General features: G+C 40.7%; 1 protein-coding gene across 1 annotated transcript in view; it reads left to right on the forward strand.

Moving 5' to 3' along the window:
• Positions 1-15117, forward strand: part of LOC135218976 (NADPH oxidase 4-like) — a gene marked incomplete in the record, with an annotated part of 231949 nt that overhangs the window by 177719 nt on the left and 39113 nt on the right. Inside the window, 1 exon segment of the mRNA XM_064255415.1 lies at positions 13713-13832. Within this exon segment, the coding sequence (XP_064111485.1) occupies positions 13713-13832 (120 nt within the window).

Consider the following 15117-nt stretch of genomic DNA (forward strand, 5'->3'; position numbering starts at 1 on the left):
GACAGTTGAAAAACAAAACACTGCAAATTCAGCTGATAAGGCAGACAAGAAGATATTCATGTTCCAGATTATCATATTTATGGTAGATGTGTAATCAGTTGACAGCTCTTTGAGAAAATTGCCAAATGATACAAAATTCAGAACAATCAAGTCACCTACCCTGATTCCCCGTTACTCACTTCACAAAGCAAGTTTGTGGGCATACTATCCCCTTCCTGATCCGTAGGTGCAAAGCTTGTTTACCAAAATTTTTAAAACCTTTTCAATTTGTACCTTTCTCTAAGTCATTCATCCCACAATTTTATGATTTTTAATAAAATTAGAAATTATAGAGGCAGTCCCTGGTTGTCGGCAGGGGTTCCATTCTTGGCGGGGTGCTGATAAACGAAAACCACCATTAACTGAAACTTGGGGATTTATGGCGCTGATATTTAATGGCGCCTCTTTTAGGTTTGGTATGGTACCCTAACTCTATTATTGGCACCTCGTGGTACCGATAACCGCAACTCGTCGCATTATGGCACCATAAACCATTAATCGAGTCCACCAATAACCGGGGACTGCCTACTGAACATTACATAATTACAAAAAGCACAAGAGCATTAAGTGATGAATGCTAAAAAATTCAAAGTTTTGCAGCGGAAGAGAGGAGACGTTCCACACAACTTTTTTACTTACACTTTAAACTTTGTTTGAACTGTATCAAATTACGTAAATGTGTACAAGTAGTTACTGTAATCACTAATTTGGCCTACCTCATCTACTGTGTTCTCAGCTGTCAGAGTGCCCGGTTGTTAGTTGACGGTCTTATGTTTTCATTGCCAAAATTTTTTTTTTGCATATTCCTGTATTCACTGCTGCATACAGTCAATCTTTTTTGCTTGTACCTTTGGTAGCCAGGTGAATGAAGAATTTATAGAAACTTTGAGATTTATGGGCTGGAGATCATTAGTGTGATTTTTTCGTTCATGGTTTGCAAACCACATGGACAACCACCTTTGTCTGTGCCTTGGTTTCTATGTCTCACTAGTGTTGCGAGTCCCATCTCTGGTATTATGGCTATTGTATTGATTGTAAGGGATGACAGGCACCCCCGTGGGCCTTTATACAAGAAGAATTAGCATATGAAAGGTAATAATTCTTCCTTGGAAACAACAAGCCCTTCCCCTCTCCCGTCTGTGATTCCATCTTCCCCAAGTCTTCCTCCATCAGTGACATCTCCTGCATCTACCGTCATTCCCCATCAGCATCTTAGAAAGACCCTGTGCTGTGCAAATGGAGGTAGTAAAAATGACGTAGAGATGTTAGACAACCTTTGAGAATGTTCCAGAATCAACACAGTAGAAACCCGGACCTCGATCATATTAAAACTTGAAATAATCGGATTTCAACAGAAAATTTTGAGTAAATGTTGCATATGAGCTCAACCAAAAATCCGGAAACCGACCCAAGGAAATCGTATGATTTTTGTAAACAAACGTGGTTCAGTCAGTCGCCACTGATAGGTGTTCCGATGCTCATTTGGTGAGGAAAACGTTAAGAACCATAAATTGAAAATCATAATGTAAGAGGCATTCTGTGACAACCTTAAAATGCTGTGAGATTTTTAATGATAGGCTAACCCTTGAAATATTGATAGTTGTATCAATAGTTTGCTACAGTCACAACTATAAACAAACTATCAACACTGTAAACAAAACATTTGTAACCTAATACGTAATGGTAAAATCCATAGGTTATTCAAGTGAATCATTAGTGATACAACTTTTGATACTGTGAACAAAACAACCGTGGATTATTACCATACTTAGATGTTAGGATGAGCGAGTTCTCACTTTGTTACAAGAGTAGGATCTCTATCCATAATTCTAAAAACCGAAAAGGACTATAAGCTTAAACATATTTTCTGGAGAAAATGATAATTTGAAAAAGTCAAATGTATTTTACCGAATATAAGCATTGTCATCGTATGCCATTTGCATTTGATATTGTTTGCATTCTCAAAATCTCGGCTGATTGGGCTATCGATATCTTCATTGCCATTACACTTGGCTGGTGGAAGATATGTAATTTAAATACTTTCTTGTAAATTAACAAAGTTGGGCTTAAAAGAGGCACAATTCTTGATTGTATAAGCATTGTGTGATTTTGCTAGTTTTAAACTTCAATTTCGCCTGCACTTTCTTTTTCTTCTTTTTATAGTGATGGCAAATGACATCGGCAATCAGCCATTTCTTGATTTTGTTTCCTATGTGTGTACTACAGGTTTACAATCGCTTCATCCGTAATTTGAAAAACAATCGAGAGAGAGAGAGAGAGAGAGAGAGAGAGAGAGAGAGAGAGAGAGAGAGAGTGAGTGAGTGAGTCTGTTGCCTGGGTTTTACTGTATCTGATCATATTGCATGTATTATTACCATATTATCGAATTATATTGTGAACAGAGCGATCTGACATGCATTCTGGTTTTGTTTACATTCTTAAAATAGCCAATTTCATTTTGCTGATATGATCACTGTCTTAAGATGCCAAATGGAACTTAATTTATGAAAGAAAGCTGGGTTTAAGAATTGAAGCCTCATTATTTATAAATGTAGTATATTAAATAAAGTGCTACATGTTTTTTTTCAGACAATGCTTTTGCCTGCCAAAACATTTTGCAGTCTGCTCATTAGCATTATTCGTAATATCCAGTCATGCTTGACTTACGATGCTCGTAATTCATAGTTCCAGTTGTGCTTGACTTCAAGCCTTATTGTTTACTAAGGGGCAATATTTTCTTGGTATTATTTTATAATCAAATTAAAAAGTTTTGTGATATCGACAGCTCCCAGTTATCCTTAATATCGGGATTCTTTCCAATTTTAAAGGCATACATTTATGAGGATCTACGTACTTTCAATGGGTATTACTCCACTGATAATGATGTGTGATGTCACACTATAAAGCATACAGCAGCTATGAAAAGTGCCCCTATTTTACAAGGATAATTTACGAGAAAAAATGTTAATGTCATAACACGTATTGAAAGATATTTGAAAGTGATTTTGTATACAGTATCCAGTAGACTGTATGATTTGTTTACGTCTGTTTGCATCTGCTCACGGCCACTATCTAGTGACGTAACTTAGGGAATTTTTGTTAAGTTTATGATAACCTGACATAATTCGGCTTATTTTTAGTATTTTATTAATTTGCTAAGAATTAGGCTTGATATTCAATGTTTTTCTTATTAGCAACAATAATTATGCCTACCTCTTACAGTACATACTTCGTACCCAGCATAGCCTATGGCGCTCAGTCAACCATCTTATTATGGCCGAATTGGGTGTACGTAGGGCAGTTATTTTACTACAGTATATGTATATTTAAAAATGAAAAAGTGCGTTGAATGGTATGTTAACACTGAACTTGTTTCATTGTAATTTATGTGTAGTAATGGGTAATGTTTTGTATAAAAAGGGAAGGTTAGGGTAATAACTGGTGGTCAAGAACGGATTAATCCATTTTCAGTTATTTCTTATGGGAAAAATTCATTCAGATCTCGACAAAATCGCATCTTGACGCTTCTTCTGGAACGAATTAATCAGCCCATGTGAGCCATCCCTCACCCCTCAACTTCTATTGAAAAACTAAGAATGCACAACTAGTTGTACATGTGAATTTAAACATTCTTTTCGAAATATGTATAGAGTTTTTATTATTGATTGCAGGGGGGCATTTTAACAATCAAGAAATTAGACTTCTTTTTCTTGTACATGTGTTTTACCCCTTTGATCTCACTGTATACCAGTAGGCATTAAGAATAGGTGTGATCTCACAGTCTACCATTGGGTATATAAAACATCTATGTGATTTCACTGTTTACCATTAATTATCAAGTGTACATATGTACAGTGTGCACCTCTCTCTCTCTCTCTCTCTCAGAAATAGACAGAAACACACACACACTCACATAGTAATGTAGACATTTTTTGTAATTAGCTAGAAGTCAGAAGAAAAGGCTATTAAAAGAGTAATATTTTTTAATAGATTTCGAGGAAATTTTAATAATAACAGCTGAGATTTTTTAATTCCATTGTTTCCTGTTGGGCGATCACACTATTACAGCTATTGAGATTGTCTCTGTACTGTAGCCTATACCACTTCATCAAAATTTAATCTAGTTTTAACTCTTTCATATCCGCTTAGTTTTGAGCACTGTCCCCAGATATCCGAGGTGTCTGGGAGTGCTCGACAGTGTGAAAAAATTATCATTTTGAAAATTCCACAAAAATATAAATTTTATGCCAACAACGTTTCATTTTGCTGTCCTCTAAATATTAGTATTTTTATGGTGGAATATTCAGAATAAGAGTCCCAGCCCTCTAAATACGAAAAAATGTGAGTTATTTAACAAAAAACAAAAAAATCTTTACTTTTTTTTATATTTTCGTTCCTAACCCAAAAACTATGAAAGTCAGGTGAATGAATTATTTTTTATGAGAAAGCCAATAAAATTCCCTAAAGAGCGACATATAAATAAATGGAAAATGAATAAGTCCAGCCGGTGAAATAATCGATAGAAAAGAGGATAAGAAACATAGCGCTCCGCCCGGCGCATAGTGAGAATTATCGCTAGATTTTATTATTATTTTTTTTTAAGAGCCCTATCTCGGTTATTTTTCATTGAAATTCCTTTGTAAATATACGAAAATGTAGAGGAAATGTTGAAGAATAAAGGAAAGGTCAAGAAAAATGGCTTTGGATACGGCAACAGTTTCATTTTGACGTTATAAATTGATCGAATCGAAAAAAAATTTTACCGTTGTCAACATTTATTGCTAGTATAACAATTTTTTGAAGAGCCCTATCTCGGTTATTTTTCATAGAAGTTACTTTGTAAATATACGAAATTGTAGAGGAAAAGTTGCAGAATAAAGGGAGAGTTAAGAAAAATGGCTTTGGGGTCACTGAGAGGGAAGTGTAGGTGCGATCAGCTGATTTCATTGTGAGAATTTTACTACGCCAGGGATTTGAGCATGCGCAGTACAGAAACTACTTTGCTGGCGTATCGATACCCGAGATACACGGTCCAAGGTATGATCTAGCCTATGGAAATCGCTACTTGTCCGAAAAAAAAAAATGCCCCTACCACACGTACGAAAAATTTCGGTAAATTTTATGTACCGCTACGTCAGTTGGATAGATAGGGGATAGAGTATTTTTACGTACTATTACGTCAGTTGGACATGAAAGGGTTAAACTTTTGCATCCTAGATTGTTTTCGTTTTATATGTTTCTTTGAATGACAGTTAGCAAGAAAACAAGGAATTTGTTGTTCTTTTTCTGTCATAAGTCGTTGAATATTTTCAGCTGCTCAGCCTTAACCTTTACAGAAAATGTATGGTGTTTGCATTTTACCAAAGAAGCATTTCCTTTTTAATTTAAGTTATGGTATGGGCTAAAAGTAACTGGTTATAATAAAATAAAAAACTTTTAATGTTGACTTGTGGTGTAAATGTAGAGGTCATTATGTTTGTTTTGCAAAATGTATTAGAAAAAGACATGTGGGCTCTTCTTTACTTGATCTAGCTATTTTTGCTTACAGCTGCTGCTGTAAACAGTTTGTCATTTTCTAGTATCAAGTTTATACTAGTACACAATTTTCTAGGAGTTTTGATATACTACATAATTAAAATGCAGAAGTTTTTGCATTGCAGTTGTGGAGTTATGATCTCCAATTGTGTAAATATCTTTTATTTTCTGTTTCTTCAAATTTTATTATTTTTCAATTTCCTTTAACTTTCTCTTTTTTTTTAGGCTAATTTCCTTTTGGAACCCTGTGGAGTTTATGTTCTGTTGACTCTGTCTGTAAGGGTTTTCAGCTTTAGATTTAAAGGAAAAAACAGAGAAACTAGTAAAAGTGGTTTACTTGTGCTTACAATGATGCCAAAGGATGTTTACGCAACCGTAACAGAGGTGCAGAACTATAACATGCTATTTGCAAAGGCTGAAGAATTCTGAAAGCTGTATTTTGAAGAGGGTTGCCCACCCAGTTTACTTGCCTAATTCAATTATTTTCAAACACTGGAAAAGCCTCATGTATGCTTAGTGCATTTGGTACGCTCACAATGCAAGAATATAGTTTGTTCATACACGAAACAAACCTTCGGTCTTAACATTAGGATTTACTAGCGCCAAGCTGGAAACCGGTAGAATTAAAATTACACTTGTGAGATCCAGGGACTAATGGCATCTATACCAGGTCACGGGGCATGTATACCCAGAATGCCCACGGCTACCTGTGACCCATCAGTTATTTTCCTACCGCCTTTAAGATAAGACGTGTTACTGTCTATCTCATTTAAAGCCGGTTTTTCAGTTTGCCCGTTCTTTATCCATTTCATTTTTTATTTTTCATTCCTTTTCTTTCTCCAAGTGTGATCAGTGTGTGGTAAGAGTGTATACGTGGTATGATGGAGAATTTTGCCTCAACATCGGGATCGTCTACCGCTTCGAAGAGGAGACAAAGGAAATGCCCAGGAGTCAGTGGCTTCCCTTGTTCTAGGTTCCTAACCTCGGTGTCGACGGATCCTCATCCAACGTGTAGTAGGTGCAGGGAAAACGTATGTACGGTTACTAATCCGTGTTCTGTTTGTCGCGGTTGGTCGGTGGAACAGTGGAAGAAGTTCTATGGGAAAAGCCAATACAAAGAAAGGGGGTGACGCCATCTTTGGATGAACCAAACCTTACCGGCTTCTTTTGTATCGGTAATAAACCAGGCTGCTCCATATGTTTCTCCACCTGCTTTTGAATTGTCTCATACCCCTTCGGTTTCTCCTAGCGGTTCTGTATCGGAAACGTCAGGAGGGGCCTTGGGTAATTTTATGAATAATTTGCACTCTCCTTTGTTCCCAGCAAGTAGAGGGGGAGATCCGCCATCTTTGTTCCAGGCTCCTGCTACGCAAGCGCATAGGTTAGATGGTACGTGGTCAGCGCTAGGCCTACCAGGTTCGTACCAACCTTGGATGGTCTGCTTGCGCATTATATGACGTCACGGTTCCAGCAGGGGCCGGCAGCGCTGAATGTTCCTCATCCCCCGGGCTTGCAATTTATGGGGAAATTAATGCCGCTGCTTCTCCATCCCACTCAGTATTTACAGCGATGCAGAACGTGGGAGGTAATTTGGCAGCAAACGTGCGGTTACCAGCAGAAACCTCTCAGTCTCTCCCTACGAGAGCGATGACGTCACAACATACGTCACACTCTGAGATGGCAGGCGTGATGACGTCACAGACCGATTCTCGGCCTTTTTCGCTGCACCCAGACGCTAATACGCCTTCTGATCCGTCTAATGCAAACTGTAATGCAGAAGTTACAGGATATAGAGGAGAGAATGAATAAGAGAGACAAAAAGAAAAAGTGTGATTCGCCTTCTTCGTCTTCTTCCTCTAGTTCGGCGTCATCGCTAAGTCCGATAACGTCACGGCGAGCGCCAGTCAAGCGTTGGAGGAGGATTCGGGAGTTTCTAGCGGATCCTCGGGCCAAGAGGAGAAGAATCAATTCTTCCTCTCCTTCGACGAAGACTGTCATTTCCAAGTCAGCAAGAAGGTCGGAAAATCAGTGGCTATTAAGCACAAGGTTGCCAGACGAAGCCGTTCGCAAGAGTCCGAACAAGCGAGAGAGGTGACGGCCGGCGAGCTAGCGGCCGAGGCGGAGTTGCCAGTTCGGATCGCAAAAACTGCGATACCTCTGGTAAAATCGACGTTGGCGGCGAAAGGTGCAGCAGAGGATGGAATGCAGATCCCAGTTTCGCCCGTAAGGCCGTTCAAATACGTACGAAGGACGATAAGGCTCCTATTAAAAGTACAAAAAATAGAGAGTTGGCAACCTCGGCGGATACGTTCGTGGAAGGCAGTGTCCGTCTGGATAGAAGGCCGAGGCCGGCTCGCCGACGCTCGAAAACGATGCCAATGCTAATAAAGACGAACTTACCTCTGTCTTAAGGGAGCCTTCATCTTGGAGATCTAGACGAGATTCTCGCTCTAGATCCGTGAGCAGAGAAAGAGTGAGACGTTCTCGTTCCCTGCTGACTATCTGGGATCGAGCCAACAGCGGCCAGCAAAGATCAAAGAGGCCGCGGCCGTAGGGGCAGACGGCCGTGGAATTCCGGGCCGTCTGTCAGAAGATAGAGGCGAGACAACATCTCTCGACGGAGAGTGGTACACTAGAGCCGGAGGAAGGAGGAAAACCAAGAGTTTCTGGCCTCGTATGCAGAGGTTATTGATTTGATTCGTCAATTCAATAGCCTTTCGGAGAAGACAGAAACACCGGCCAGTATGCTTCCTCCTGGAATTGACATGGCGTTTGGACTAAAGAGGATACCAAGGTGTCGTATGAATTGCCTTGTTCGAGTCATGCGGAATCGGTCTTGCAACACTAAACGCAAAGATTGCAGGGAGGGATAATTCCTTAAGATCTAATAGATCATTTAAATTTATTCCCCCTCCAATGATAAAGCAAAGGAAATATTATACGACACCGAAGTCCCTTTGCTGTCTAGACAAATGAACCCTAATGTTGTAAGGTTAAGGCCTGGATTAACCTTGGATCAGGTTAAAATGGAGTGCCCTTCGATGACGTACCAAGAGGCTGCCACGTTAGAAGCAACAGCTTCTTCTGTCTTTCAGGCTGCGTCCTGGTTAGACCTTTGGTCAACAGCAGTGGCGAAAATTGCATCCTCGGAAGCAAAACGGAAAGTAAGTAGATGAACCATTGTTCATTAGATTACTACAGTCAGGGTCCAAGGCGATTGCGTACCTGACAAACGTAAGTGCCAATGTTTGGGCAAATATCCTGCTAATGAGGAGAGATGCAGCATTGCTAGACTAAGCCGCAATGTGGATTTGGATTCCCTGTTAGCAATGAGGAATGGGGATATCTTGGAATCGCAACTACTGTTGCCAGAGGTCATACTGGAAGAAGCGATAGATAGAAGAAGGATGGGACACTAACGATAGGTTTGGTGCAACAGGCAGTTAGGAAAACCTCTAACAGTCAAACTATTCCTTTGGAGGGAAGACAACAGCAGATGTCTCGAAAGAAACCAGTGAGACATAGCATCCCTAATAGAGTCACAAGACCCTCTTCCCCAAAGAGGATAACTCATCGGCCCTTTCACAATAGAAACAACAGAGGAAGGGGCAATAGGGGAAGGGGAGAGGCTCAAGAAGATAGGATGGGCGCCTCCCATCACTCGGGCACACCAGTGGGGGGTTGCCTGGCAAATCACTGGAAGGTGTGGCAGGAACTAGGGGCAGAGCAGTGGTGGTGGATGTTCTCAGGATCGGGTATTTGATTCCGTTCGAGGTAACCCCGCCCCTGACAGATCAACCATTACCCCACGTCACTTATGCCCCACAAATCTCAGAAGGCCACTATTCTGCAGGACGAAGTGAAGAAGATGATGGAAAAAGGAGCTGTGCAACAAGTATGCAGTCCGACAAAAGGCTTCTACAGCAGATTTTCCTGGTACCCAAATCCAACGGGGAGTGGAGGACAGTAATAGACCTGTCAACGCTGGAATCTGTTTATAAGGAAAACCAGTTCAAGATGGAAACTCGAAAACGGTTCTACAACGCAGATCAGAATCGGAGACTTTATGCTGACAGTCGATCTAAAGGACGCATACTTTCAGATACCAGTCCATCAGTCTTCAAGGAAATTTCTCCGCTTCAGTCTTGCAGGGAAAGCTTTCGAGTTCAAGGTCCTGTGCTTCGGATTGACAACGTCTCCTCAAGTTTTTACAAGAGTGTTCACCCTCGTGTTCGGCATGGGCGCACGCTCCAGGGGATCAGGCTGATAAGAATATATGGACGAATTATTGGCTGGTGATAGCAAAGTCCAGGGAGAAATTACTCAGGGACAGGGCGACCCTCCTGCAGCTTTGTCACAGCCTAGGTATGTGGTGAATCAGCAGAAGTCGCAGCTGGATCCAAGTCAACGTTTGGAATATCTGGGAATGGTGATAGACACAACACAAGCCAAAGTATTCCCGACAGACCAAAGAGTACAGAAATGCAAACAAGTGGTGAATGCCTTTCTGGGAAAGCAGACACAGCCAGCAAGACAGTGGCAGGTGGTGCTGGGAATCTAACCTCCCTGGAGAAGCTAGTACCACAAGGAAGGCTACACCTTCGGTCCCTACAATGGAGGATGAAGGAGTTTTGGTCACCAACAGTAGATCACCCGTACGAGCAAATTCCTTGTCGGCAGAACTTGAGGAAAGACTTGCTGTGGTGGGTGGGACGACGACAATCTGACAGTGGGTGTCCCCCTTCAACAATCCTCCCCAGACCTCTTGCTCTTCTCGGATGCATCACTAGAAGGCTGGGGAGAGCCCATATGGAGGAGTTGATGGTGTCAGCAAAATGGAGTTGCAAGGACAGAGAACTCCATATAAACGTGCTGGAGTTGAAAGAAAGCAGCTTTCCTGGCTCTACAAGAATTCAGGGAGAGAGTTTAAAGTACACGGTCTGAGGTGGTATGATGTCAGACAACACCACAGTAGTAGCTTATATAAACAAGCAAGGAGCCTAGTTTCTCGGCAGTTACATGTGATGACAGTTCAACTTCACCAGTGGGGCTATAGAGAACCTGGTAGACATCAAGGCCAGGTATATTCCGGGAAAAAGAAACATAGTGGCCGACAAGTTGAGCCGCAGGATCAGATTCTGGGAACGGAGTGTCCCTACACCAACCAGGTAGTGGACAGGATGCTCATGTTGTGGGAAGGACGATCATAGACCTATTCGCAACCAGGTACAACAAAAAGTTGGAAGTGTATTGTTCAGTAGTCCCGGACGCAGAGGCAGCAGCAGAAGATGCGCTACAACACCCCTGGGACAATCTGGACGTGTACGCATTTCTCCATTTTGTCTAATCCGTCAGGTTCTGAACAGGGTAATGCGGTCTCAGAACCTCAAGATGACCCTGGTCATGCCCCGTTATGGCCGAAAGCAGAGTGGTTTCCAGACCTACTGGAACTCCTAGTAGATGTGCCAAGAGAGTTACCTCCATGGAGCAACCTTTCTGTGTCAGCCTCACGTGGAGAGGTACCACCAGTCGGTGAAGTCCCTATCACTTCACGGGTGGAGACTGTCAAGTATCTCCTCCGAGAGCGAGGGTTTTTTTTTTCCGCAGAAGCAGCAACTCAGATGGGGCAGGTAAATATCAGAAAATCATCTGCGACAGTATACCAAGGGAAGTGGTCAGCATACTGTGATTGGTGTCGTAGGGGGAACTTGTCTCCACTCGGTACCACTATTCAGCAGTTAGCAGACTTTCTGATATATCTCAGAACAGAAAAAACATATGTCTGTATCTGCAGTGAAGGGGTACAGGCTGCTCTAGCCTCAGTCTTACGAATGAAAGGAGTGGACATATCGTCTTCATGGGAGTTGGCCATGCTGATGAGGAGCTTTGAACAGTCATGCCCACCAAAGAGCTAAAAACCCCAGATTGGGATCTGACCAAGGTACTGAGTAGTCTGACAAAACCCCCTTACGAACCACTAAGGCAGTCCACGGATAGGAGCCTGACCCTGAAGACAGTCTTCTTATTGGCCCTGGCTTCAACCAAAAGGGTGGGGGAGCTACATGGCCTCTCATATCTCATAAAGCACTCGAGAGGTTTGGAGATCAATGGTGTGTGAGTTTGTCCCAGAATTCGTGGCAAAGACCCAAAATCCAACAATAGTAGACGGCAGATTCGACTCCTTTACCATACCTTCCTTGGCAGTCTTTGTAGACAACGACAAAGCTGAAAATGCTCCTGTGCCCTGTCAGGGCACTAAGGAGTACTTAAAGAGAACAAGGCACCTCAGGCCGGGGTGCCAGAGGTTGTTCGTAAGTACAGGACGGAACAAGAAGGAAGTGTCCAAGAATACAATATCTTTTTGGCTAAGGGAGACAATCAGAAATGCTTATACTGCAAGAAGACAGAGGGTCAGATAGCCAGGTGGGAGCTAGAGCTCATGACATCAGGGGTGTGAGTGCTTCCCTAGCATTTAAGAAGAACATGTCTGTGGATAAAATTCTGAAAGCTGGCGTGTGGAAGCGCCAAACAACTTTCACCTCATTTTATTTGAAAGATGTTGCCCATAGATCCTTGACACACCTTTTTCCTTGGGTCCCAGTGGTGGCGCCACAAGTGATATATGTTCATCCAGTGCCCCTGGCGGGTCAGTTTTGCGTCTAGTCTAAGAGGGAAGGTATGAAAGTAGAATGAACTGGGATGACTGGTCTTTTTTCTTTACTACTTTCTTCCTACTCCTTTAACTACGGGCAATATGAAGGAGAGTACCGTCATGTGCTGGAACGGACTAGATGCAGGTGAGATGGTCAGCCATACTGTGAAAGCTATCTTTAGCTGATGATATACTTTTCAGTAGTCAACACACCCCTCTGGTAATAAGGAAAGAGGGGTGAAGGTCGATCCAGTCGCAAGGGACAAGAGTAAACAGTAGAATGGTATCTACACCCAGTGGAGGAAACCAATAGATCCGCTTATATCTTTGGTCCTAGGTTCATTGTCCATTCTCTAGAATTTCCCTATATATTCGGAAATGGATAGGTGGCAAACTTCCAGTCAGTTGTAGAGACTTACCTCCCTCCAATAGTAAGTCTATCCTAATGTTAAGACCGAAGGTTTGTTTCGTGTATGAACAAATACCAAATTTGTAACTAATTTGTATTTCATAACTAACAAACCTGAGGTCTTAACAGTTAAGGCCCACCTCGAACCACCCCTCTAGCAGTCTAAACTGGGTTAGAAATATAACTGATGGGTCACAGGTAGCCGTGGGCATTCTGGGTATACATGCCCCGTGACCTGGTATAGATGCCATTAGTCCCTGGATCTCACAAGTGTAATTTTAACTTCTACCGGTTTCCAGCTTGGCGCTAGTAAATCCTAATGTTAAGACCTCAGGTTTGTTAGTTATGAAAAATACAAATTAGTTACAAATTTGGTATATTTCTTTGTTTTGTTCTGATATGCTACATATGTATATGCCCTTTTAGTAGGAAGAATTACTTAGTTTCATTATCCGCATCTCATTCATATTATAATTTTTCACCTTGTTCATAATCATTTCTCATTCTTATTTTAAATTTTATCCTTATTGAGTTTGGTGGCTTTTTATATATGTTTATGTATGTGTTTGTCTAGTGCCATTTATGTCCAAAATAAAGTTTTTCAATTTGAATTTGAATTATATATATATATATGTTATATAATATATATAGATATAATATATATATATAAATTGCTTCATTCATTAAATAAATGCAGGCTCTGATACTGCTTTTGGAATTAACCTGCTAGATCAAAGAGCAAAAGTGTTTGTGTGCTTGATACCAGAAACTATCCATAGACGTAATAAGTTTTGGCCCCCTTGGGAAATATGTGGCAGACACTCATGTCTTGGATAAAAGATAACGAAAGGTCAACTCCAGACTTAGCAAAGACTCTAAAAACCAATGAAAACCCTATAAGATGATCAATGAAAACCCTATAAGATGATCATGTCTTGGTTCATTAGAAACAAGAATGGAAGAGTGACCAGGTAATACCTTAGAACTTGAAAGATTATCAAGCGTTATCAGTCCCCACAGAAAATGTTAAAAAGCAGTAATATTACTTCTCACTGTTTTTTTATTTTCTCTGAACAGGCTGTGTGTTGATGGTCCATATAATTCTCCAAGTGAGGAGATGCTCCATTATCCAATTATAATAGGGGCTGCAGGTGGAATTGGTATAACACCATTGGCAGCTACTCTTTCACATAAACTGTAAGTAAATTGGAATGATTGTGTGGAAATTGTAAGGGAAGCATTTGTTGAGTGATTAAATATTCCCAATTTATTCTTGTATTTATAATGGAACTATAAAAGAATTATGTCAGTTTTCAACCCTTGTTTTATGTTTAGTTTTTAGTGAATGATAATTTTTGTCCTTTACTTGAAAGTTGTGTCCCTTTTTGAATTGTGTTGAATCATTCGTTGCAACCATTAATATTAAGTAAGTTGTCCATGGTTACTAAGTGACAACTGATTTTTAAAACCTTTTTGTGATACTTAGTATGAAAATTTTTGCAAAACTTCTCATTACAAGTGATATGGCCTATTTATTTTTCTCACACTTCTTACATCGCTAAATAACCTCCACATAATTATCATCTTAATTCTGTTTGATTTTGTTAAGTTCTAGAGATGTGGTTATCATGGATCAAATACAATTTCTGAGAAGGATTTTGACACAATACCAGTGGTAATTAGTAGACACTTCCAGTAATATAATGGTCTCATCCATGATCTCTTAACTCTGGTGATGCTACCCCTTTTTTATGTATAAAAATTTGGGTGTGCCTTTCAAAACACTGTAGAAGAAGGTCACCTAACTTCCTTCATTCCCACTCTTATTCTTTCTATACCCAGCTATTTAGTGATGCTTCCCCTTGATCCTTTTCAAATCTCTCACGATAAGCTCTCATATCCTGTCTTGTATTGTCATTGCTGAAGAACTTCTGAATAATCACCTCAAAGTCGTGAATGAAGTCTATTCTTAGAATACAATGAATGTCCCTGATTCACTGGGATGGCACTAAAGAAGCTTTGAGTTAGAGCCTCTGCTTTTTGTAGCATCAGCACGCCTATATCTAGATATGTAGATTTCATATCTATTTAGTATGCTATGTTGAAAAATGGTTTTTACCTTGTACAGTCAAACCTGGGTTTTTATATGCCTCTCTTTTCGTATGGTTTGGTTTTCGTAGACTTTTTTCTACGAAATTTTGTCTTGGTTATTGTACGTTTCCTCAGTTTTCATACACTCATAAATGCTCCATACAGGGCCCAATGCATGACTGGGCCCCATATCAAGCACCTAAACAAAGCATCCTGTCTTCTCTCATGACCCATTCTGGCTTTGTTTCTTGCTGAGCAAGCATCACCACACTTGCAGTCTGCATCACCTCACATGTTTGTTGTGTTTTGTGTTATTTTGCTGTTAAAACTCATTACAAAGAAGCTGTCATTGGGGCCAAAGAAAGTTGCAATGACCAGAAATACAGTAGAA

The sequence above is a fragment of the Macrobrachium nipponense genome, chromosome 1, assembly GCF_015104395.2.
Source record: "Macrobrachium nipponense isolate FS-2020 chromosome 1, ASM1510439v2, whole genome shotgun sequence".
In the NCBI taxonomy this organism is placed as follows: domain Eukaryota; kingdom Metazoa; phylum Arthropoda; class Malacostraca; order Decapoda; family Palaemonidae; genus Macrobrachium; species Macrobrachium nipponense.